The 25698-nt window shown below is 44.7% G+C and overlaps 2 protein-coding genes and 1 long non-coding RNA gene across 5 annotated transcripts in view; 1 reads left to right on the top strand and 2 right to left on the bottom strand.

Moving 5' to 3' along the window:
* The window catches only part of MYH3 (myosin heavy chain 3), a 41794-nt gene extending 20314 nt beyond the window's left edge, over positions 1 to 21480 (bottom strand). The window contains exons 1-2 of one of the 3 annotated variants that reach the window (XM_044745852.2): positions 21349 to 21480; positions 439 to 496 (exon numbers count right to left, since the gene is read on the bottom strand). The gene's annotated coding sequence lies outside the window, so the exon portion shown is untranslated. Of the gene's footprint in view, positions 1 to 438; positions 497 to 728; positions 832 to 1316; positions 1451 to 21348 lie in introns of those variants that run through there. The other 2 variants (XM_070482001.1, XM_070482000.1) reach the window with 2 other exon arrangements.
* LOC139039962 (uncharacterized) overlaps positions 1 to 23595 on the top strand; it is a 40092-nt gene extending 16497 nt beyond the window's left edge. The window contains exon 3 of the long non-coding RNA XR_011493484.1: positions 360 to 23595. This is a non-coding gene — a long non-coding RNA (uncharacterized lncRNA). The remainder of the gene's footprint in view (positions 1 to 359) is intronic.
* Positions 23124 to 25698, bottom strand: part of SCO1 (synthesis of cytochrome C oxidase 1) — a 14638-nt gene continuing 12063 nt past the window's right edge. Inside the window, exon 6 of the mRNA XM_014864163.3 lies at positions 23124 to 24076. Coding sequence (XP_014719649.2) covers positions 23942 to 24076 — 135 coding nt within the window. The 3' untranslated portion in view covers positions 23124 to 23941. The remainder of the gene's footprint in view (positions 24077 to 25698) is intronic.

The raw sequence follows: 25698 nt of genomic DNA, 5'->3' as shown, positions 1-25698 counted from the left end.
GCTCTGACTGGGGAAGGGACCGAGAGGTGAGTACAACTCTCAAGACCTCACCTTCCTCTTCTATAAAACCCAGGTGTTGCTGAGAGATTTAAAAATAAACACCATAAAATATAAACGCCGTCCTTTAAAGAAAGTGTGCTAAGTGGCAAATAGCTAAGGAATTTTTTTAACCGTTTTGAATCAAGGTGGCTACCTCTTCACACAAGGAAACCAGCTGTCGCTTCCTTCCCTTGTTAAGAGCAGAGGCAGCATCTGACCTCAGCACCCGTTTAGAAAGCCTGCTAGAGTGCTACCTCCTCTCCGTTCCTCTCCAGCCTGACCCGTCCTGTCTGAGCTCTGATGGACTCTCTGCCCTTCAGGCCACGGGGAGCTAGGAGGGTCTGGTAACCTCGGACCTGGAGACTTCCAGCAGCCAAGGGACGTGGCCAGAATTCTCACCTGAGAGTCACACCCACGGGGGACAGCAGAAGACAACAGCAGCCGTGGAAAATCAGACCTGCAATAAATACACAAAAAGAAAACTCAGGATCCCTGGGTGTGGCTGGTTCTGTTCTGAATCAGCTCTTGAAGAATTAACTACATAAGGATAAGGGACTAATAACTCAAAAAGAGCACTACCCTAGAGGCAAGCTGGAGGGGCAGGTGGGGCCTGGCCCACGGGTAAGCCATTAAGGTGCAAAAGCCCCCCAGAGCCCCCCAGTCTGGCTCCTACCAGCCTCCTCTGGTACCTTCTTCAGTCTGCAATGCCTCCCATTCAGAATGGGGCAAAAAGGACAGAGTCCCTGTTCTAAAAGCTGTGGTTCCAGGCCAGCTCAGGTCTCCTTGTCTTCTGTGAACAGGGAGAAGTCTCTGAGATTGGCTAATTGACACCTACTAGCCACAGCAATCGTGGCCTTGAGACGACAGGATACCTGAAGGGCATACAGCCCAGGGAGGGATGGTGAGGGCAGAGGATGGCACCGAGTCCCCTTGGCCCTCTGCACGGATCAGTGAGGCAATGGGAGACCGTCAGGCCCTGGTGGACAGGCCGAGGTCCACAGTGTGTCCAGAAGATCCTGTCCAAGAGGGTGCTTGAAGACGAGGTCAAGGGGACAGTGGGGAGGAGGAAGGAAGGCCTGAAGGCCCCCTGCTTCGGTGGGGAGCTGGAGGCAGAGGGAGGGTGGGCATTTGGGCCTAGGGAGATCTGGCCCCACATCTTACTAATCCTGACCAGAGCCAGGCAGGGCCAGGCACACAGCACCTGGCTGCACCTGGGAGGCGTGCTCTGAGCTGCAGAGATGGAGAGAGGAGCCAGCGAGAGGGGCGCTGTGACTTACCTCCGCCCACCAGAGAGGAGCTGCAGAGGGGCCGCTGCCCCGGGCTTTTATAGGCCCTGCTCACCCCCGCGGCTCATTCCTTCTCTATATTTGGAAAGAGAATGACCGACACCACAAGCTGAGGACCAGCTCCTTCCTCACGTTTTTCTGCCGTTGCCAGGGGTAGGGTATATATAGAAATGGGCAGAATCCAGAGCCATTTCACAGCTGTAGAAAGCTGGGAGTTTGAGATGCCTTTCTCTGAACGGGGGGCCAGCTTGCTCCCTCCACGCGATGGACAGTCTCGTGTGGAGGGCCTGCGCAACTCCCTTCTGCAGCAGCAACCGCGCTCGAAGGCAGTCTGAGTCCCGGCCTCGGGGACAGAGCGCCTTCAGCGATTTGCTTAGAAATCTCATCATATGGGGAAATGAAGGAGACCAAGGAAGAAAAAGTTCAAATCCTCTTGGAATTTTGAGCAAGGCTTTTGTCACAACACAGAGGTGTCATAGGGTTATGTGACTGTCAAACTTGTGCCAGGAACAACAACAACAACAACGATAATAATAATTCTCCTCCTCCTCTTCTTTTTCTCCTTTCATTGTGTAACTTTCTGTCTCATCAGTGTCATTAACTTAATCCTTTCTTAAGCACCAGTAGGACCAACAAAGTAAATTAATGACGGAAGCCATGTGGCCAGCCACTCTTCACAGCAACAGCTGCTTCAGGCCCTGTTGTTATTAAGATATATTACCAATTAGGAAAGACCAGCTGCTGGCCTGGGTGGGGGGTTAGGGGGATTGGTGGCGGCCTGCAAAGAAAGGGAGGGCGAGGGGTGTCGAACAAATGTGGTTGCTTCTAAATAAGGATTGGAAAAACAAAGCCTCACGAGAAGAAGAGCGGCATACATGGAAGCTTTCCCCCATTCCCATCCTACTTTCTTCTTTGTTTTTTTCCAGACCAAATCTTCAGGAGGGTGGCCAGGTGGGCATCCTATGGTTGTTAATTCTAAATAGAATTGGGTGTCAACAGTTCCCGCTGAGAGTAAGACCCGCCCCCTTCCAACCTCCCAGACCAAGCCCAGATGTGAGGCTACTCAAGGGGAAGCAGGACAGCAGCCCTGTGACGAGGGCACGTTAATAAACACCCACTGTGTGCTGGCCCCTAGACAGAGAGCTTCACGATGAAACAAAAGAAATGAAGATGCTGCCCTTATCCTCGATTGTTTGTTATAAATGATGAGTCAGTCGTTTTCTAGATTTAGGTGAGTTTAGATCAAAGCAACACATTTATTAAGTATCTGTTCTGTGAAGGCTAGGTCGGGTTTAGTGGCCACCAGGTTAGAAAGCCAGGAGGGACTGCCAACCCACCTGCCTGCCTGCCCCCCCAGCCTGTATGGGGTTGCGGCCTGTCACTACCCCTTCTCCTCTAGTTTGGACTGAGGCCCTCCTTGGAGACCCTCCTCACCCCAGGAGGGAGCAACGACACTGCTAAAGTCTCCACCCTCGTCCTGAGAGGAGTGGTCCCCTGGGGCCTCTGTCCCACCTGCCCAGTGACACACGAGTCCAATTCTTTGTGCGATTGGGAGGCCTGGTCAGGACAGCCATGGGACAGGTAAGTGTCAAGTGTGGGAGCAGAGGTGTTAACAAGCCCTGTGGGGCCAAGGGACAGAGTTTAAGGGGCCCTGGCTCCATCTTGGGCAGTGACACATGCAGGGCACACTGTGGGAGGGGGATGAGTGCTTGCAGTGACTTTTTGTTTTTTTTGAGGAAGATTAGGCCTGAGCTAACTGCTGCCAATCCTCCTCTTTCTGCTGAGGAAGACTGGCCCTGAGCTAACATCCATGCCCATCTTCCTCTACTTTATATGTGGGATGCCTACCACCACATGGCTTTTTGCCAAGTGGTACCATGTCTGCACCCGGGATCCGAACCGGGGAACCCCAGGCCACCGAGAAGCAGAAGGTGAGAACTTAACTGCTGCACCACCAGGCTGGTCCCAGGACATATGTTTTAAAAAAAAAAAAGATTTCCATCCAAAAAGAGAGGAATCTTAAAGAAGAGAACCTCTTGTTGCTTAAATAGGTAGCATCCAGGGCAAACAGGATGCTCTCCTGGGGTGGACTTCTTCTTCTGATCAACCGGGACAGATGACTTATCAGTGTATTATTAGCTGGCTTTTTGAGAACAGGAGGAGTCCTTGTTCTTTCAGCCATCACCGAGCAAGAGCTAATCCCACAGCCAGGGCAGAGAGCTGCACTTATTCCTGGATGAACTGGAAAAAACTGAGTATAGTGTCTCAAGGATGCTCGCCGGCTCCGGAGACGATGAATGGAGAGCTGCTGCGCTCCCCTGCCTGGAGGCTGGCTGTCTTCTCCCGAGCTGTTTTCCTCTGCATCTGTTCAATGTCTGCTCCGCATGTGCCCCGGGGCTCCCGGCCACACGGCAGCACCTCAGGAGCCTCCCTGCTGGAGCATGAAGTCAGCCACCGGGAGCAGAGGCCTCCAGGATCAAGTGCCTTCTCTGTGTCCAGCCGTGAGCAGGGTTGGATGTCACTGGAAGCAGGGAGCTCAGTTATTCCAAGCCAAGATCATTCCCTGGCACTGGCACAATGGGTTGGGGTCCTGAACCAAAGCCCAGAGCTCCAGGTAGAAATTCCAGCAGACAGAGCCCATAACTTTAATTCCTTTAATTCAAGTCAGCAAACACCCACATTTCCCAACTTTATATTAGGTAAAGTTTCAAACGTACAGGTAAGTACAAAGCAGAGTAAATGAACACCCAGGTTGACATCAAAGCTGTGCTATGAACCTCCTCACTGTCTATACAAGAGGAATTCAGGGAATGGATGGTTCTGGAATTATGACATGAGCCAGAAGTTTGTGAACTTAATCAGAGCAAACTTCTTGAAAATGTCACACCGTAATCTGTAAGTGAAAGGGAGAGTTGGTGCTAAAAGGTGACCAGGTAAGGAGATGATTCTCCAGACCCTGCAAAACCTAAGGGGAGGACTAGAGATGCGGGAGGGAGGGCTTGAGACAGTCGGCCAGCAAAGAGGAGATGAATCCCATAACTAAGGTGGGGCAGCTGTCACGAGGCTGCATTTGATCCAGATGATTGATGGGCCCTGGTGGTTGGGCGCATGGAGCAACATGATGGAAGCAGGGAAGAATGCTTTGAGCAGGACAGGAGAAGACTGTCATTCCAAGGGTAAGGAGGTTGTAAAGAGACAGGCATGGCCGAGGACCTTGCCAGGGGATTTGGGGAAAGGAATGAAAATGACACAGGAGTCTGGACAATGCCATAGAGAAGGAAGCAAGGAAACTAGTGCACAAGCTGCACATGGGGTGTGGAAGGGAGAGATCAGAGATCACCAGGAGGTTACCAATGGGGCGAATTGGGGAATCTGGAAGATGGATGGCCAATTTGGGGTGGCAGTTGATTAAGATTTACGCCATAACCTTTAAGTTGAAGGATAACACTGAATTTTTATTTAAAGTTGTGGTTTTCAAATTTGGCTATACCTTAGAATCATCTGAGGAGCTGTTAAGAAAACAACTATGCATGACCAATTGGAAGATGTGACCTCATATGGAAGAAAAGACTCCATAGCAACAAAAAAGATAAGCTACCAAAGAATAAACTTAACAAGATATATGCAAAACCTTAAAGGAATACTGAAAGACACAAAAGTAGATTTTCCATGCAATTAGATAGGATGATCAACATCCTAAAAATGCCAATTTTATCCAAGTTATTATGTAAATTTAAGGCAATTCCGATAAAAATACCAACAATTTTTTTCTCTGGAGGTGGATAGTTAATTCTAAATTTCATGCATGCATAGTAAAGAAAAACCTGAAAAAACAAAAGTCACAGGCAGGACATTCCACCAGATATTAAAACATACACTCTAAAGTCTAAGTACTGAGGGCAGACCCCGTGGCCTAGCGGTTGAGTTCAGTGCACTCTGCTTCAGCGGCCTGGGTTCGGATCCCAGGCACGGACCTACACCACTTGTTGGTGGCCATGCTGTGGCAGTGACCCACACACAAAATAGAGGATGACTGCCACAGATGCTAGGTTAGGGTGAATGTTCCTCAGAAAAAAAAAGAAAAAAAATTCTAAGTAATGAAGAGAGTGTCCTACCAGTGCTTGAAGAGACAGACTGACCAGAGGAACATAATGGAAAGGCCAGAAAAAGGCCCAAACGCATATGGACATTCGGTTTAGGATGAGGGTGGCCTCTCAAGTCAGTGGAGCAAAGAGAGACTCTCTAATAAGTCGTGCAGGAACAGCTGGAGGGCCATGTGGAAAAAGATAAATTTGGAGCCATACCTCATACCACACACCAGATTAAGTGACAACTGTACCAGATCCAAACGTAAAGAAATGCAACAAGTACTAAAAGAAAGGCTGAGTGAATTGCTTCACGATCTGGGAGTGGGGAAGGCCTGCTATGGCAAAAATTCAGAACAGTAAAAGAAAGAAAAAGAAAAATTCAACATCATAACAATTAAAAAAACTTTAGGCAAAAAAAGTTAGAGCAAAAGACAAAAGGCAAATTGGGAGAAAATATCTGCAAGTGACATCACAAAGGGTCAATCTCCTTAATACAGAAATAATTCTTACAAGTTGGAAAAAAAAAGATTAAAAAAACCCTCAAAAACAAATGGGAAACAAACAAGCAGACAACTCGCAAAAAAGATGTACAGATGGTCTTTAAACAGATGAAAAAACGCTCATCACTATTTTAAGAGAAATGCATATTAAAACCACACTTTCTCACCAATTAGAATGGTGAGAAACCTTCTGTCGGCAAGCTGTGATGAAACACACACTCTTGTGCTTTTCTGGTGGGTGAAACATTGTTCAACTGCCATGGAGAGGAATTTAGAAAAAATTAACAAAAGTAAATATTCAATTTCCCTTTGGCCCAGCAAAACCACTTCTTGGAATCTACTCACAAGATGTATGTCCACAAATACTAAAACTTTGTAAGCACCAGGTTATTTACTGTAGAACTACTATAATAATAAAAGTTGAAATTACCCCAAGTATTTATCAATAGGAAGCTTAGTGAATAAATTATGCTATATCCACATGGCAGAATATGTGGATATATGGCTATGAAGCCATAAAAAAGAACTAGAACAAGCGCTAATGAACTGAGATGGAGTAATTTCCAGGATATATTGTAAGTGAAAAAAGAAAGGCCCAGAACAGGTATACAGAGTACTACCTTTTGTGGAAGAAAGGAGATATAAGAATATCTATACATATTTGCTCATTTTTGCAAAAAGAAACACAAGCAAGATAGACCAGAAGCTAATATAAATGGTTACCTATGGGGGTGGATGGGAACTGGGACAGCTATGTCTTTGTGCCTGGTTTTGACTTTTGAACTATGAAAATGATTTACATGTTCAAAAATAAATAGAAAAGGAAGAAAAAAACAATTCCTAAAATTGAATACAAACAGAGCAAATAAACCTCATGTATATCAAATTAATGACAAATTAACGAAAAGACTTAATTCCTGTCAATTTTGAAAGTACACTGACTATACATTCTTAGTGAGATGTATGCGGAGCATAAAAAGAACCACAAGGAAGTTGGGAACTTTTCTAAGTAGTTTTGTTATTAGTTGTAATACTGGATTGTAATTTGAAACAATGTATATGCTTTTAGATGATACAAGTAAGTAAATATATTCATCTTATGAGAAACGAAGATCTTCACTCTGAGATAAAAAAAGACACAAGTATAAAGTAAAAGAAGGTAAGAAAACCCCCAGAATGTTAACTTGAATTGGACCTATTAGTATGAATCAACCTGAGCATCTGAAAGAGTAATGGCTGTTTAAATATCGACACATGGAATAGGGAATAATCCGGAGTCCTATCGTGAGGCAGGGCAGAGGGGTGGGGACAGTGAGGAAGGAAACCCCTCTTCTTTACAGAAGAATGCCACTAATGCCCCGGACAGAGTGAGGAAGTGAGAAAAGTCATCGTTTTGCCACCAACAATATCATAATAGATCCAGGCAAGGATCACCAGTGATGCTAAAACCCCTGGGCGAAAGGACGTTAGAGAGAACTGCAGATGATGAAACTTAGCCCCCAATAATGGACACCTGACATCCTGACATGGATGGTGCAGGAGAGACCACACAGTATCTGCTATGCAACAGGCTTGCAAATGTTTAATCTGAATCTTTTCAAGCCTCTGGGCACAACTTCATGCTTTCAGAAAGTAGAGAGAGAACAAGTAAGTGATGCCATGAAGAAATGATCAGTCAAATTCAGACTGCGGGGCATCCTACAAGAAAAGTGGCCCAGATCATTCAAAATGAATCAACGTTATGTAAAAAAAAATCTGTTTTAGGTTAAAAGAGACCGCAGAGATAGAACCAAATGCAATACAGGAACCTTGGTTAGATCCTAGATTGAAAAAAAGAAAGGAAGGGAGGGAGGGGGGGGAAGAAGGAATAATCTGAAAAGGCATTTTGGGGACAAACTGAGGAAATTTGAATATAAACTGGATATCAGATGATATGGAATTATTGTTAATTTCCTTAGGTGTGAAAATGCGAGTGTAGTTATGTAGAAGAATGATCTTATTTCTAGGAGTTTCATACTGAGATATTTAGGGAAACACCCTAACTTATACAACAAACTTCAAATGGTTTGGCCAAAAAAAATAATATATTCACACAGATAAAGCAAATATGGCAAAAACAACAATAGATGACTCTAGGAGAAGGGTAAATGTGTGTCCTATAGGTTTGAAAATGTTCAAATAAAAAGTTGAGGGGAAACGATAAAAACGAAAACAAAAAAAACATCCCTAGCCCTGCCACGGCCCCAGACCAACGGCATCTGAATCTCCAGGCGTAGGGCTCAGGCATGGCGTGTAAAGCTCCCCTCTGGAGTGCCCCGGGATCCTAAGGGACGTCCACAGCTGAAACTAAGCAGTCGGAGTTCCAGGGGCTGGGCGTGGGGTTGGCTGGGGCTGAGAGGAGAGGAGGCGAGACTCAAAGCCTAGAATGATAGAATTCTAAAGTGAGAAGATAAAGTTGAAAGCATACAGCTACTCCCCCAAACAGTGACCGAAATGGCAAGAAGAGGCCCCAGACTTGAGCAGGTGTCGGGGGATGACTGTGGAGGGAAAGCCTTCAGGAGCAGCCTCGAACAGTGACTGAAGCCGAAGCCACAGGCCGAGGGAGGATCAAGTGTCCTTTTGTAAGTAAAAGTAGTTGAATTGGAGGAGGGTTTCTTAACCAGGTTTGGGCCTCTTAACCAGGTTTAGGATCCTCTGGGAAGTTTATTAAAGGTTTGGATGTTCAGGCTTCACCAAATCCCATTGAATCAGAATCTTGGGGGTCAGACTCAAGTGCGGGGGTTTCCAAAGGCTCTCCATGTCATTTTGAGGAAGAACCCTGGTTAGGAACTTCTGACAGCTGATCCTTCATTTCCTTCCACGCCAACGCTCTGTGACTCCACTCTTACACACCTCATTTCCAAATCTAGGAGGGCTGGGGGTGGCCTTGCCCCTAACCAATGCTGTTCCTCAGGAGATACAACAGCAACTGGAACCCAGAGGCCTTGGTTCCAAAGAAAGCAGGTGGCATGGTTGTCTTCCACTGGAGTCCCCAACGTTGGGTCTGTATTCTAAAATGTCTAAAATGGGGGAGAAAGGTGGAGGGAGGTACAGGTTGCAAAGAATAAACACAAGCAGTTTCCGCCAAACACTTGAGCTCCAGGCCCAGAGAAGGCACTTGTGCTCTCCAAGGGGCAGGAAGGGGAGGGAAAGCGAGCCAGGCCCCACCCCACCCAGGGCTGCATTGACCTTAGGCTTCAGCTCATCTTTTCCCTTCACCAGGCCTCAGTTTCCTCATCTGAGAAATGGATCTCTCTGATCTCCTAGGTTCCCTCTGGTCCCTACTTTCTCTGGTTTTATGATTCTCATCAGGAAAGCAAGCCAGCACGACCTAAAAAGGATGAGCTGGGCTGCGACATGTCATGATATTCATTCTCCCACCACAGTAATGTGGGTGGGAGGGGGTCTGGTTGCCAGTTACATCCCACTTTGTGAGAGCCCTTGGCCAGTGCTGTCCCCCTGCAAGACCGCCCTTGGGAAGCAGGTACCAATTTCCCAGACCACAGGAGTGCGTGAAGATGTAACTACCATTATTTCTCTTTAATCGATTTTATCTTTGTTTTCAAATCTCCACTTCCTCAAGAGAAGACTAAATTTTGCCACTTCAAGGTCAGTGAGTTTCTTCCAGAATTTTTCCAGTATCTTCTGATAAACATGAAATTCAGGAGCTGTCTGCTGCTCTTCTCCTCCCCGTCTCCGCAGTACTGCTCTAAATTCAGGGAGGGGGTACCGTAGGTCTCATGTTGGCAGATGGGAGAAGGGGCCTCTGGTCTACATTTGTCATCTGTCCATGGCGGTCTCTGCTGAGAAGTGGCCCTGACCCCACTTGTCCAGTCACTGTGGCCTCCAGCCTCCAGGTTGGTTGACACACGGCCCGCCCCCCCACCCCAGCCTGAAACAGAGGCCTCCACGGATGTGCTCAGGCTTGTGCCAGACAACAGGAGACAAGTGATGAACAAATTGTGCAATTAATTGAGGAATTATGTACCCTTGTGATTCGTAATGCAAAGTGGAAATGCAGGGAGCTCAGAAAGTTACCCAGACGAGGCCTGGAGGCCTCCTACCCCTGGAACCTCAGTGCTGCCTTTGTTTACCCACACATCAGTGCCAACGCAGAACTCCAATCCCTGCTTTGGCGAGAAATCCAACTGCACTGGGCATTCTACGGTTTGCGTGAAGCTTCTTACAGATGGGAGGGGAAGGGCGGGGACGCATCACCTTTCTCCATTTTACCCCCCTCCTTCCAGATCCCACTCCCTACCCTCCAACCAGGAGCTTAAAATACTCTTCTCTTGGCCATGCCGGGTAGCTTTCTTGTTATCTCAAGCCTGGATGCAAGCCCACCCTGGGGCCTAGATTCTCCCCTGGTGGGGTTAGTGAGGCATTTCCTCCCAAGATAACTCTGAGACAGTCTCACCCCAGACACCTCCCAAAACAACGTTCTCTCCTTTCCCTGGCACCTCACCCCCACTCGCACCTGCCCATTACACTCCAGGCACAACTGTCAGGGGCACTGCCCTGCCCTCTGGCAGCAAATGGCACTAGGGGACCTGTAAATTGTCACCCTCTCCCCTGCCGTGACCCTCCTGCCACCTCATTTGTCCGTAATCTCGAGGGTTCCCACACACCTGACTCCACGTTCTCCCTAACATGGGAGGCCCACAGTTGCCATTTCCTGTGCTCGACTGCATTCTGCCAGGGGGGTACAGTGTCCCTCTCGCCCCACTACTGCATCCCTCTTCCCAAACTGTGGAAGCACCGCGGCTTTTCCCAGCACTGGGATGGGCTGGGGATGGAGGCACCGGCCAAAAACATGAGTCCAGGACAGGGATCACCCCTCCAGCAGAGTAGCCATTTCTAGAAAAGCAAATTATGGGTTCTTCAGAAAACTGGGAATGACAGTGAGCAACGAGTCAATTCAAAAATGATTTAGCAGCCAGACCTTGTGGGCAGATGTTCCCTTTCCCGAGGTGTTTCTGATTATAAAATTAATATTCATATAACATTTAAATTATAGGAAAATAGAAGATAATGAAGGTAAATCATCATCTCCCCACTCAGAGCTAACAACCACTAATATATCACTTCCAAACATTTTTATATGCTATTCACGTTTGTCTTTTCATAATAAAAAGGGGAGATATTTACCTATTTTTTATTAAGGCAACACATGCTCCCCGTAAAAATAAAATCATATCATGCAAAAATGTGTTTGTAACCAACTTTGTTCTTCCTTGATGTATTGTAGACATCCTCCCACATCAGCGACTTTAGATTTGTATCATCATTTTTAACGGCGCCACACAATTCCATTATGTAGCATAATTAATTTAATAAATCCCACTTATAAAAATATAGTGAAGAGCGTCCTGGTCTCTGAGCATTTACCCAATTATTTCCTAAGGATACATTTCTAGAAGTGGGACCGTGGAGTCTAGTACCTTTGGTACATATGACCGCATCCGTCTCCTGAAGGATCGTATCCATTTACAACCCTCCTCCCCCCGACTGTGGAAGGGTTTATTTCCCCACATCTTTGCCAACTCTGGGTATCACTCTAATTTTTGCCAGTTTTATAGGTCAACAAGGTAGCTTTAATTTGCTTTTCTTCTATTATGAGTGAGGTTGAATCTCATCATAAATGCTCCTGGTCATTTGCAGATCTTCTGAGAAGAGTCTCTGCATCCTTTGTCCTTTTTCTCCTGAGATGTTAATATTTTTCTATTTTAAGAACTTTCATCTATCAGAGATTTTAGTAATCTCTTGTGTATACTGCAAATGTTTTCCCCATTCGTTCCTTATCTCATTTGAGCCTCACAGCAATCCTGGGGGGGTAGGCAGAGCAGGTGCAATTATCCCCACTTAATTGAGTAGAAACCATGACTCAGTCAGGAATGTTGGCCGATGGTAAGGGGGCCACGGGAAGACCTTGGCTTCCCTGCTCTGAGTGTGGTGCATCAAGCTGTCCTACCACTCCAACAGGGCCCTGACCGCGTCCTTTAGGATTATGGGGGAAATAACTTTTCCCCTATGCAAATTAAAATGTCTTAAATATTTGGGCCCCAGTTTCCCCTTCTGTAAGAAAATAGAGTTGAACCAAATGATTTCCTACATCCTTCTCAGTTCTACTGTCTTCTGATTCTCTGATTTCAGGCACAAGAGAGATCCACTTGGATGAAAGCATTGTCTGTATCCTCAAAGCACATATGCAGGGAACAGGAGGCGGCTGGGTCCTTCTCTACGTATGAAGTGCAGGGTGAGTGTCCATGACAGTGAGTTACCAAGAGTATTTCCACCTAGACTTCCCCAGGCTGGAACCAGGAGCTTCAGTCTAGCCGTGTCGCTCCCCAGTGGAAAGCAATCAAAAGCACAAGGCACAGAAACTCCAGCATTTCTGTGTCACTGCTGAAGAATTCTAGATCAAGGTAGCTATTACCTCTTCCCATGGTCCATGCAGACATTACTAGTGGATCACAGCACACACCACCTGAGCCTGGTCACAGCTTCATAATCCTCCTTAGTGCTGTGTTGCAGGAAGCAACTATTATTTGATTAAAATTGACACAGGGATAAACTATTTGTCTTCCTGCTACTAGAATATTTTTCCTAATAATGACTTTTTACTACAAAACTAATGTATGTTCATTTAGACCAGTTTCGAAAATAGACCCTCAAAAATATGAAAATAAAAATCATCCATAAATATATCATCATTAACAACAATTTCATGTGTACTTTTTGTGTTTATACAAAAAATGAGAATAAACTTTTGTAGCTTATTCACTTAAGTAGATATTGGATATCTTTCCATATCATTAAATATTATCTGCTCAATTTTAATGGTTCCATGTACTCCATTTATGAATGGACCACAGTTTATTTCTCCCCTGTAGTTGGGTATCTTACAGATCCCCTATAATTGGGCATCTAGGTTGCTTATCCTTATCTACCATTTCCATGAACAACTATTACAGAAATGTTGAAGTGAACAAATCTTTGTGCACTATGGTTCTTTCCATGCCTATATCCACAAAGATGGAATAGTGGGCTTGCTATATATTGACAAATTGCCGTCCAGACATGCTGCCACATTTCAGATACCACCAGCTCTATGTGGGGGTCCATTTCTCCATCTCTCATCCTCGATGCCTAACATCATTCTGTTTAGCGTTTTGCCAACCTGAGAGAAAGAAATTCTACTTTTTGAACTTGCATTATTCGATCACTAGTCATGCTTTTTTTTGGTATGGCTATTAACTATTTGATATTCTTCTTCTCTGAACTGCCTGTTTATGTTCTTTGCCCAGGTTTTTCTTGGGGTGTTCATCTATTTCCTTACGGATTTATAAACATTCCTTATATATTAGTGATAGCAACTCTATGTTTTTGATCAAGCCTAGCAATGACTTACTCTGTGCTTCCTGCCTTTAGTCTAATGTTTACAAAAGCTTTCTCTACTCTTTTCGTCTGCTTTTTATGGTTGCAAAAAAGATGCTCATTCGGAACCTCCAGAGAAAGGAGGTGGGATGGGGAGGGCGGGTGCTGTAAGAATAGATGCAGCTTAGATCTAACACTGGAATACCGGAGCTCTAAAGCACTGGTCTCCAGAGGCAGCAGCACCCACAACAGTGGAGTGTGGGAAGAAAATATTAGCCTTTCTACATATATGCATGTTTTTCATTTTTATAGGAAAATAGAGCAAAGACATACAAAAATATATATGTTCAGTTTATAGAATAAAACAAATACCCAAGTATCCATCACCTGGACTAATAATACCATTTATTTGCTACCTCATCCTTTCATTTCTGCTTTTTTTTCATGTGCTATCCCTGGCAACCACTTGCCATATATATTTGTGCAGCAGCGCACGTATATAATATATAAATAAGTAAATATACATATATTGGAGGATGCATGTCAAATTTTTAATTTTAATTTTTTAAAATCAATTGTAATCAAAAGTTTGGAGATGGCCATTCAAGGATCTCATCTCTCTTCTATGGCGCCCGCTTATCCCTGGCTGCCTGCTTCTCTCTCTACCCACAGGCTTCCTCTGCTTACTGATTTGCACTCATCGTCTCAGTTTGCCTGTGGCTCGCGGTGGCCGCCTCTGGCCTGGCCCTGGCCCTGGCTCCTCTTCATCATGACCTTCTTGCTTCAGCTCCCACTGCTGATCACACCGCCTTCCTCTCCTCATATTCCAGAGAGAGGATCTGATTGGTCCAGCCTATGAACTGGCCAGCCCCGGCTGCGGGGGTGCGATGACCACGTGGTACAACAGACCACGATGGCCCCTCAGCAGTGGGTGTGAGTGAGCTACCGGCCCTACGCACGTGGGCAGGGAAACCTATCCCAAACAGGGTAACTGTTCACATGTACTTCCTGCTGGTGCTTTTATTGTTACTTTTTATACTTAAATTCTCAATCCATCTAAATTTATTTTAATGAAGGATGCAGAAAGAATCTTTTTTCCATTTTGTTAATTATTGTTCCAATACTAATTTTTAGTAATCTTCACCAATATAATATAGTTTTGTTTGTCAGGCAGTAGGTTTCTTAGAACATGGATCTGTTTCCATACTTTTATTTCTGATTTGATCTTTGTTATAAAGTTTTATAGTGTTTTTTTATATAGTAAAGTTTTATATGACATGGATGTTTCCATACTTTTACTTCTGATTTGATCTGTTAAATGCTGTGTAAGCACTGCACCCGTAAAAAATTACATTATGGTTTAGTAATATTTTTTTTTTTTCCTGAGGAAGAGTTGCCCTGAGCTAACATCTGTACCAATCTTCCTCTATTTTGTATGTGGGATGCTGCCACAGCATGACCACTGATGAGTGGTGTAGGTCTGTGCCCAGGAACTGAACCTGGGCTGCCAAAGCAGACTTAACCACTAGGCCACAGGGCCAACCCCATATATTTTAATACTGGTAAGGCAAGTCCTCCCACCTTGTTTTATTTCTACTACCATCCTTTATTTTCCTACAACCATTTTTTACATTTATTTTTCCAGGTTAATTTCAGAAGCTTTTTTTGTTGAGCTCCCAAAAAATGCCACTGAAACTTTTAAAACTAAGGTTTATTGAGGTATATACATTGAAATTCACCCTTTTAAGAATATAGTTTGATGAGCTTTGACAAATATATGCAGCTGTGCAGCCACAGCTACAATCAACACGCTGATAATTTCCACTGCCCTCCACAGGTCCTTCAGGCCTCGGCAATCACTCGCCATTGGAATATTATTGAAACCATGTCGATGATTTGAGGAGGAGAAAATGAACATATTTGCCTCGTTGAGTCTTCTCATCAAGGAGCGAACTGTGCCTTTTTATACACTGACATTTTAAAACTGTTCTCCAAAATTTTATAATTTTCTTCTTATGGATCCTGAATCATTATTACATTTATTCTATTTATTACAAATTGTGTGATTATTGTGAATTTAATAATCTTTTCATTATATTTCTTACATGGCTGTTATGATATATAGTAAATTTATTGATTTTTGCTTATTTATAACTGGACACTGATTAGATACATAAAACACTCACAAGAGGGGATAATTTTAGATGTACTGGTTGGCAAAACGGTTGCGGCAGAATGATCTAAAACTGTCCTATTCTTTGTTTATCTCTGGTGGGGTTATTTGCATCCTGGAGGCACCGTCCAGGGATTGAGTCTCTCTATCTATCTAGATCTCTATCTCTATCTCTATCTAGATCTCTGTCTATCGCACCGTCCAGGGATTGAGTCTCTCTATCTATCTAGATCTCTATCTCTATCTCTATCTAGATCTCTGTCTATCTGTCCCTCGTGCTTAGGCATTCCAAAGATGGCGGCTTAATCAATGCCTCAGTGAATGGCTGCCCTACTCCTGCTCCAGGGCTTTCTGCATGATGCGGGGTGGTGCCCTCTGCACTTGCAGGGTGAGGGGCCCAGGAGTTAGGGGAGACCCACCAGAGGCAGCAGAGAGAAAAGCAGCAGAGGAAAAGCAACCCACCCAAAGGCCTGGCCTGTTCGAGACACTAAATGCCTGTCCCTGCTAGGAATGGAGGGCGATCCTTGCGGAGCTCCAAGGCCCCACTGTTTTCTGCAACGAAGAGCCTCACCAGAGCCTGAGCGGACCGGGAAATAGGCAGACTTCACCTCGCCCAGGTTCACTTAGTTGTGTCAGTCGTTCTCCTCAGCCGGGCTGCACTAGGGCCGACTGGAGGTCACATGGGTCTCAGTCCAGTTTCAATTCAAATTTCAAAAGGCCAAATGGAAATACTGCATTTAGCCTTGACCAGGTGTCACTGGGTAACCAAACAGCGTATCGCCTTGATTTTTGCTGGAATTATATCAACTCAATGGAGAAACCCTTGGAATCCTATGCCGAAGAGAAGTTCTGACAGGAAATATGTCTTTGATTAAAATTTTTAAAATGGGGTGATCAAATTATCAGAAATGGAATTTGTTTACTTGAGAAACTCTTTCAAAGTATGTGTTTCATGGAAGCAAAATTAATTAAAGAGCTGCCTTGTGGGGAAAGATTAATCACTTATTTTTATTTTCCCTTCCCTACTATGGAAAACTTAGTAGGCTCTGTGGTACCAAAGGGCAAAAGTCAACGCGCTGTGGAGCAGCGCTTCTCAAACTTCACCCTGCCTACACTCACCTGGGGATCTTGTTGAAATACGGCTTCTGAGTCAGGAGATCTGGAGTGGAGCCTGAGACTGCATGTCTAGAAAGCTCCCAGGTGACGTGACACTGCTAGACCAGGGAGCACAGCTGGGCAGCAAGGCTGCAGAGGAAGTTCTGCTATCAGCTTTGAAGCAAACTGGCTACGAGGCCCCGCTTGGGCCCTTCCTCTCCTACAACATGAGGACATGCTAGATGGTCTCCGCCACATCTGACACTGTGAAGGAAGACCACCTCACGTCATCACAGAGATGCCGCGGATGCAGAGCCCAAGGCTCCGAGTATGAGCTCCCGAGACTCGGCGGCTCTCACACATCTAAGTTCAGCTTGGCCCCGCGTCTTTGCGTCATCTTGAATGAAGAATGGGTAATGCGCTGTCAACTGTGGACCCGCCCAAGAACACATCAGATGGCTCAAGTGTAAGGGCAGTGTCCCCGCTTACTCCATAAAAAGGGACGCAATCAGCACAAGAATCAGCAGAGCAGCCCCACAGCTTGACTAACAACGCCCAGCTGCTGCTCACTGTGCTGCTGTCTCCTCCAGTTTGTTCTCTGCTCAGTGTCCCGGGTCGCAGAAAGCCTCCCAAAGCCTCTGAGCAAAGCTCTCTGCCTCTCACAGCTGTGCCAGCTTTAGCCCCTGTCCTCCAGCTTGCGGGTCGCCGGAGCTCCTTATTTCCCGTACCTCGCAGTGCGGGTGAGAATGTCAGTAGTAGCTTGCATCCTCCTGTCCAAGCCGGAGCCAGTTGCTAAGTGTAGTCTTATGCCTTCCCACATCACGCAGTTTCCCCTCACCCTGCCTCTCCCAGGAGCGCTTTCTTTTCCTCCATTTTTTTATTATACATGACATACAACAAAATGCATAAATCTTATTTATAGTTTAATACATTTTTAGATATATTGTCATCACTCAGATCAAGCCATAGTACATTTCTATGGCTCTGGAAAGTTCTCTTGGGCTTTTCAATTAATAACCACCTAACTCCTGCCAGAGGTAAGCACGATTCTATGACCATACATTAGTTTCCCCTGTTCTCACAGTATCTCATTTCATCCTCACAGTTACACCTGTTTTACAAATAAAAAACCAAGACCACTGGGTTGGTCGTTCCAACATGGTCCACCTGAGCATCTGTGAGTGGGAATGGCGGAAGGCGTGCAGGGCCTGTCTCTGTCTACACCCGCCACATCCTCCTTGAACTGGGTGCAAACGTGGACACAGAGTCACAGGTGCGATGTGGACAGAACACAGGTCCACAATGAACAGTCTCGTGGCTTCTTGAAAGCAAAAGACCCAATTACAAGCTTGATTTTTCACTGACTGGGTATTTGATGACATTAAGCCAAAAAACCAAAAATCTCTTTTTGTTGTAATAACGGGATTGTGGTTACGTATTTAAAAGATAAAGTTGGTTTCTTTTAGAGATACTTACAAATGCAGTACCCGGGGCGGGTGGGAGTGGCCGGAGGTACAGGTGAAACAAGATCAGCCCTACGTTATAATTATCGAAGCTTGGTGATAGGCATATCAAGTTCATTAAAATATTCTACTCTTTGAATAGGTTTTAAAATTCCCATAATAAAAAGAAAAAAGAAAACTCAAGTTTTCCTTCAATTAAATATCCACGGAATTCTCCTGAAATAGCACACAGGGTGAATGACTTTTGACCCCCAGGTGCGGTGACATTCGCACTCTCAGACTCCTATGTGAATCAAGCAACAATCACAGTGGGCGCTGTGGGCCGATGGATCAGATCAGGCTCTGCTCTCCGCCTTTGCAGGGCGAGGACACTCACAACAGAGCCAGAGCCCCTGCCGCAAAGGGAATGTGGCTCCAGGCCTTCTCGGGCCTTGTTCCCTACCGCCGTTCCTGACTCACCGAGCTGTCGTGCTGGGCTCCTTGCCATTCTTGAGCATCCCAAGCACACTCCAGGGACAGGCCCTGTGCTGGAAGGTTCCCCCAGATACTCACATAGCTCACTCCCAACTTTCAAATGGTCATCTCCTGAAGGAGTCCTTCCACGACCAATCACACTAATCCCCATCCTCATCACTCTCCAAACCCTTACCTTCTTTTACTTTTCTTCATAGCACTTAGTACTATCTGACGCCATTCAACATATTTATCTGGTTACAGTCCGTCTACTTCACTGAAGGTAAGCTCCACGAGGGCAGGAACTATGTTCAGTTCACTCCTGTATCCCCAGCCAGGTAGTAAATATGCAAGAAATATTCATGGAATGCACGGACATGTAGGCTGCTGAGCAAAGCTGGTCTCCCGGCTGGGTGACCTGGGGCCCAGGGAAGGAAAAACTCTTGCTCACGATCTGCTCTTGAACCTACCAAAGACAAGATACCCACCACCTTGTGAGCCAACAGATATAGGCAGAGGTGGCTGCAGAACTAAACTAACCATGAAAAGAGCAGTAGAGCCAGCAACTGGTCCCTGACGTCAAAGGGGGAGGGATGCTGCACTGCTGAAGCCAGAAATCCTTACAGAAATGACCAGGACCAGACAGACCAACAGCCCTCCACACAACGTGCCATCCCAAGCAGTCCATTTGAGGACTGTGAGGGTGACCCTCCTCAACAGACTTGTGTTGCTTGAAAACCAACAGCTTCACGCGGCCCCTGTGCCCACCAAGCTCCTGAGAAGGAACCCTGTCAAGGTGTCTGCTCATACCTTATACTCATGCTCTGGTGTTCTTGTGTTGAGACAAAAAGCCCTGAGTTTCTGGTTTGAACCTTATGTTTTTTCAAGAAGCTTATCTCTAAATTTAAATGCCATATAAGAAAGCAGGTTTGAATAGTTCATTAAGGCAAGATGGCCAACAGTTCCAGGCCTAGCTATGTGTACTGGGGTGGGGATGCAGAAAATGTGGGAGACTACCAGAAATCAGCATACCTCTAGGCAGGGTGAAGTGCAAAGGTGATGGAGGGAGGGTGGAAAACACTTAGAATCAAACCCACTTGTTTCCACAACCTCTGCCAAGTCAGCCCCAAGTCATCACCCTCATTGGGACCAAAAATAACGGAAGCCACCACCTATTGAGGGTGCGCAGGTGTTCTTCTACGTGGCTTCGTTTAACTCTCACCTCAAACTGACCAGTGACTAGGATTCTCAGGTTAGAAAAGGCAGCAGCATCAGGATTCGACCAAGCTGGTTTCAGTGCAGTGAATTCCTGAGGAGCAACAGCAGCAGGGCTGAGCGCAGGCCGCGTGCACAGCTGCACGCCCAGCACCTGCGGGGAGAAGCCCGCGTCCCGCCATCTGAGGCCTGCTATGTGGCCCCCAGCTTCACATCGCCATTCCGAGAAGGAAGTTTATCCAATCTCACACTCCAAACGACGCCATCCGTCAGTAATGGGAGGTGTGTGCGTGTGTGTGGTGGGGAGGGGACAACTGCAGTTCACCCTGCAAACTAATTTTTTCTCTAGCTGCTCCATGACCAAACCTTGGCAACAGAGAAGGGGGGAGCTATTTTGGGCTAAATTCAATATTTACCAGATTCAATAATGTAACAAATACGCAAAAATGTAACAAAAATAAGTCACATAAAAACTGAGCAGTATCTGCGCTAGTTATGGTACTAACACTTTTAACTTAGTATTCATAACTTGAGCTGGAAACACAGCCTAAGTGGATGCTTAATACTCTGGAAAGAGACCCACCCAGCACCGTGGGGAGGGGGAAAGTGGTGTGCAAAAGACAACTAAGCTTGATGTGTCATGTCTAACTTTTTAAAAGAAATACATGGATGAGTTTCTGGTATGGTATAATAAAAAATTTTTAAATGTTGAAGACTCAAAAGAAATGCATCCACCAAATACTGCTTCCTGGTAGTGGAACAATTGTGATTTTAAAATATCTTCCTCCAACTTTTCCATATATTCCAAATTTTCTCTACTGAGGATATGGTATAATTATGGAAGAACCCATAAACTATAAAATGTATTTTTCAAATTAATAGAAAATAACTTATCTCCTAAGTGCTAAAGGTATTATGAAGGAACACATGGCTAAAGAGGTCATTAACTGCACCTCATTAATAAATAGGAATAACCACCATATTGTTAGAGAGTAACGTAACTCCTAACTATGAGTAAAAAATATAAGCTAAATGGATGAAAAATGCTTGTGTGGTGACTGCTCTTTTAAAGGTAACTCACACATACACATACAGAGATTTAAATTGCACTACATGTAGGAAAAGAAAAAAGTTATTTGAGGGGTTCTAGGTGATTCGAAAAAATTTTTTAACCTTATGAGGAACAATAAAAGGTATTTTAAAATATCTTATGCAGATACATATACAATTTGAAATCACTTTACTGGGTTCACATTAACCTCCCAACTCACAGGGGTGTTTTACTGGTATCCAGTGAATCTTGCCTCATAGACAGCCGGACACATTAAGTACTTCCACGCCTACTGCACAGGCAAGATTCTTAGAATTTTCAAATAAACAGCATTTCTTAAAATACTAATTGCATTGAAGAGTCCAGTGAAAACACTGTAACCCCCCCAGGTAAAGGTCTGCAAGTGATACTATGTTGAAAGGCAGTCTTGATTTCGATTTCCCAAGATTCACAATTGAAAGGTTGCTCCCCCGGCACGCAGGACCCCCCCTTTTTGGTTGGATTCACATGGTCAATATCAACACCCCACAAGCAGAGGCTTGAAGAGAAAGTGGGATCCAAGTTCTAACCTAGACTCAGAAGTAAGCGAAACATCGTAATCTCTGGAATTGTCTCCTCACGTGCAAAGAGATGTCCACATCATCTCTGAGGCCTCTCTCCCTGCTTCCAACATCCTGATCCTGGGCCTTTAAACTTGACACTGCAATGAAGAGCAAATAAAAGGTTTCTTCCAAAGCTGCTGTTCCCTTTCTGGATCATTACACAGCTTTAACCTGCAACAGCTGAGAATGAAGACTAAATTTTATCTAGAGCAAGCTTACTGCAAAGTGATCCATACAAATGCTCTGTGGCTTAAAACAGACTATCTTTTTTAATGTCCGGCATTTTAGATACCTAATATCTTCTTTGTTACATGAGACAAGGCTTTATTTTTATTTTTTTTTAAATATTGGCACCTGAGCTAACATCTGTTGCAATCATTCTTTTTTTTTTCCTTCTTCTCCCCAAAGCCCCCCAGTACATAGTTGTATATTCCAGTTGTGGGTCCCTCTGGTTGTGCTATGTGGGATGCTGCCTCAGCATGGCCTGATGAGTGGTGCCATGTCCATGCCCAGGATCCAAACAAGTGACACCCTGGGCCGCTGAAGCAGAGGGCGTGAACCTAACCACCTGGCCATGGGGCCAGCCTCGAGACTAGTTTTTTAGTAAGTTCCTCACCTTCTTGACAAGGTTCCTAGGAAAGTCATTCCAAACCAACTACATCTTGAGTTGAAGTTTATATGAACTAAATCTTGTAGTTGTTATTAAGGAGACTATCCTAAGAAAGGAGGATGGCTATTATATTAGTTAGCTGGGGCTGCTGTAACAAAACACCACAGACTGGACCGCTGAAATAGACATTTATGTTTTTACAGTTCTGGAAGTTCTAGAAGTCCGAGAGCCAGGTGTCAGCACGGTTGGTTCCTTCTGGAGGCCTCTCTCCATGTCTTCATGTGGTCTTCTCTGTGGGTGTCTGTGTCCCAATCTCCTCTTCTTAGAAGAACACTTGTCATATTGGGGTTAGCGCCCAATCTAAGGGCCTCGTTTTAACTTAATTACCACTTTAAAGACCGTATCTCCAAATACAGTCACATTTTTAGGTACTAGGGCGTAGGACTTCAACATATGGACAATGGGGGACAGGATTTAGCCCATAACCGCTACAGTTTATGATTTTTATCTTTCACATACTTTGACATATGTATTTAGAGTGGGTTTAACGTAAGTATTGAGAAGAGAATTTAAAAACCAAAAGATAGGCCTGTAACACGTACATGTAAAACATAACAGATGTGCAGAGAATCTGTGTCTCACCAGGCACTACACCTGTGCGTTAGGATCTACTGACCGACTTTCAGAGAACTCTGCCCCGGGCAGCAGCTTCAGGGGGAAAAGGTGTAGTCAAGCCCAGGCACCGAGAGAAGTGAAATTCAGGAATAAAAGCCGAGATTCATTCCATCACTCGACAATCATTTTCCTGAATGGCTAATTATGTGCACATCACTTTGTCAACTGACACACCAGAAGATGGGTCAACTCCAGAACAAAACCTTGTTTCCTCATAAAACAGTTTCTCAAGGTGTGTGTCCCCAGGCCGCCAGCATCTGAGGCACCTGGGATGTCTGCTATGAATGCAGGTCTCTGTATCCTACCTCACTGAGACTCAGTGAATCCAGCTCTGGGCTCTGGAACTTGTACTTCAACAAGCACCCACTTTCCCACCCACTTGAGTCTGTGAGTCTTGCCCTGAGAGCTGTGTCCTGCCATCTACGCACCCACTCTTCACCCACAAGAAAGGTCATGCTTGTCTGAGTTGCAAAACTGAATATGCCTTTATTTCATACACAGTGCAGTCTAGTAGAGGCAGAAAAGTACTCTGCATCACACTCATGACCAATATCCTCTTATATCCATTTGGTATGTCACTGGAAACCTGGCATGTCATTTAGATAAAAATCACATAAAAGATGCCAGAGAAACTGATCTGATGGTTTTCCCCAAACAATAGATTTCCTCTTCATTAGTAAGATTGGCACCTGCTGACGGGAAACATCATGCAAACCTGACAGTGATATTCACTAACAAGGAAGACTGTACTTATTAACTATGAATTAAAGATTCATAAAGTCTTTCAAGTCTAAAGATTAACTATGAATGCCAGAGAGCCTAATGTGACTGGTATCAGCTACCAAGAACTCGAAGAGGAAAGCAAAGGCACTATGGAAATTACACTCCTCCTGGAAATTCAGCCCCACACCCTGCAGAGGTAGCAACGCCGATCAGAGGGCCCTGTTCCCGTGAGGAAAGGCACCAGCTGTGCCTCTCCCGGCTGTATCCTTCCCTGAGGTCCACTCCTCTGGCTTCACATTGACTTGGTCCACTGGTCTCAAGGTGACTATTTGGAAGTCTTTTAGTTGCAATCTTTACAGTTCCAAGAATCTATCTCGGCTGAAGCCAAGGGTAACATGTCCTGTGCAAAATACAGATGTTCTCACGGTATGAAGGCCATTCTGTGGGTTACACCTTTATATACATACATATAAACAGATATTGGTTACCATGGGAGACAAAGCTTCCTTCCTCTTTAGCAGGGGAACACTGCGCCCGGCACCGCTGCTTTGGCTAGCTCTTTTTCCTGTGTTCCCTCATGTGCGCAGCAATTGAACCAGCTATTTCTGCATTCTTCTTGTTCTGGCCAAAATAATCTAGAAACTCACCATTTGGTCCAATCAAGTACATTATTATTGTATGATCCACCTGCAGAGAACAGGGGTGGGGTGGAGATGACAAGAGGATTACCAAAATAAGTTGCTTATCTTACTGTATAAATACTGCAGGATAAGAGAACTTCACATTAATGGTTAAATAACCTTTGTAACATCTATTACTCTTACAGGCCTAAGCCTGTAATTCAGTGGCAAATTATCTAAAATCTTTTGTGTTCCAGAAATCTGCACTGACTATTGTTTGATACATCAGCTAGAACCTAGAATTCTTTCGGTTCACTCCTTAACATACTCATCTACATAATCCCTGAGAAAAGAACCCATTTGTATGAAACGGCTGCTGCTGGCCTTCCTGAAACAGTCAAGGCTTGTGGAACAACAGGCTGACTTGGAAAGAGCTTACATTTCTCAGTGAAATACTTCATCTAACCCCTTAGCCAGATTGTAAAGACATGTCACACAGAATTAAAAATGTTGGTGAGAAATTACTTTTTTTAATAAAAAGTTCTTGGGTGTATTCCTTCATGTTTCAAGAAAAACTGGTTATCATTCATTAGTACCTAAATTCTGTTTACCACATTTTATGAGAAGAAATCTAACCACTAAATATGTAACTTATAAATTTTACCACAGTACTTAGTCCTGATATTAGTGATTCAAATGGACACATGAAAACAAATGGTTTTTTCCCCTGGGAAATTTTTATACTACACTGAACAATACTGCCTGAAGGAAATGACCTGGAAACTCCTCAGGAGCCATAAATGCTACGCCTCCCAGGACTCATCTTAAATCCATTATCCATTTTCCTGGCAAAGTTCTTAAAACACTCCTAGCTCTATCTAAGTTTAGATTAGTCATCAAATTTTTTTTCAGTTATGTGCCTCCAAAAAATCCACTTGTGAATGAGCAGAAGACTTGGCACTTAACAGTCCTTGGAATTTACTGCAGACTTGATTGCTATTTGGCAAGACAACAAGACAGGAATGTGATCACACATACCAAACTGGAGACACCCTCAAATATACCCAAACACACATTATACGGCTATGAGGTCATTTCTTTATACACACACATTCATAAGGAGATAGCTAATGGAAAGAGCCACTTGCCCACTCACATAAGGAAAGAATGTACACCAAAGGGCTCAAACAGCTGGCGACTTCGTGCATCTTGGAAGAATTTACTGCAGGGGTAGGAGAGGGGATCTATGTCTGTCTCGCCACACATTTGATACAGAGTCACAATCAGGTCTCCTGATGGCTCTCCAAACCATACCCTGCAGCTTACACCTCTCTCTCTCCCTATTTCTTCCTTTTTTCTATTCTTTCTCTTCCCTGTTCTCTCTCTCCCTTCAAAAACAGAATTCCAATGTTGGACTTATTTTATGAGTATTCTTAATATAAATGACTTTCTAGTACGTAATAAAAATACTGTTCTATCCCTATCTGTCAAACTCATCAGTGGCCAGGTCTCAATGTTCATTTGGGCTGTGGGCAGAGCAAATGTCCATCTGTTTCTAATACAGAGTGCTTTAATGTTCTCAGAGATTCTAGTACAGAAAAAGAACACTAGCGTTTACTGACAGGCTCTTCCATGTGTCACCTCAACCCAGGAAGCAGGTGTCATACTCCTTTACAAACCACAAAACAG

Source organism: Equus asinus, chromosome 13, assembly GCF_041296235.1.
Source record: "Equus asinus isolate D_3611 breed Donkey chromosome 13, EquAss-T2T_v2, whole genome shotgun sequence".
NCBI classification, from domain to species: Eukaryota; Metazoa; Chordata; class Mammalia; order Perissodactyla; family Equidae; genus Equus; species Equus asinus.
This window is presented reverse-complemented; position numbering and strand designations above follow the sequence as displayed.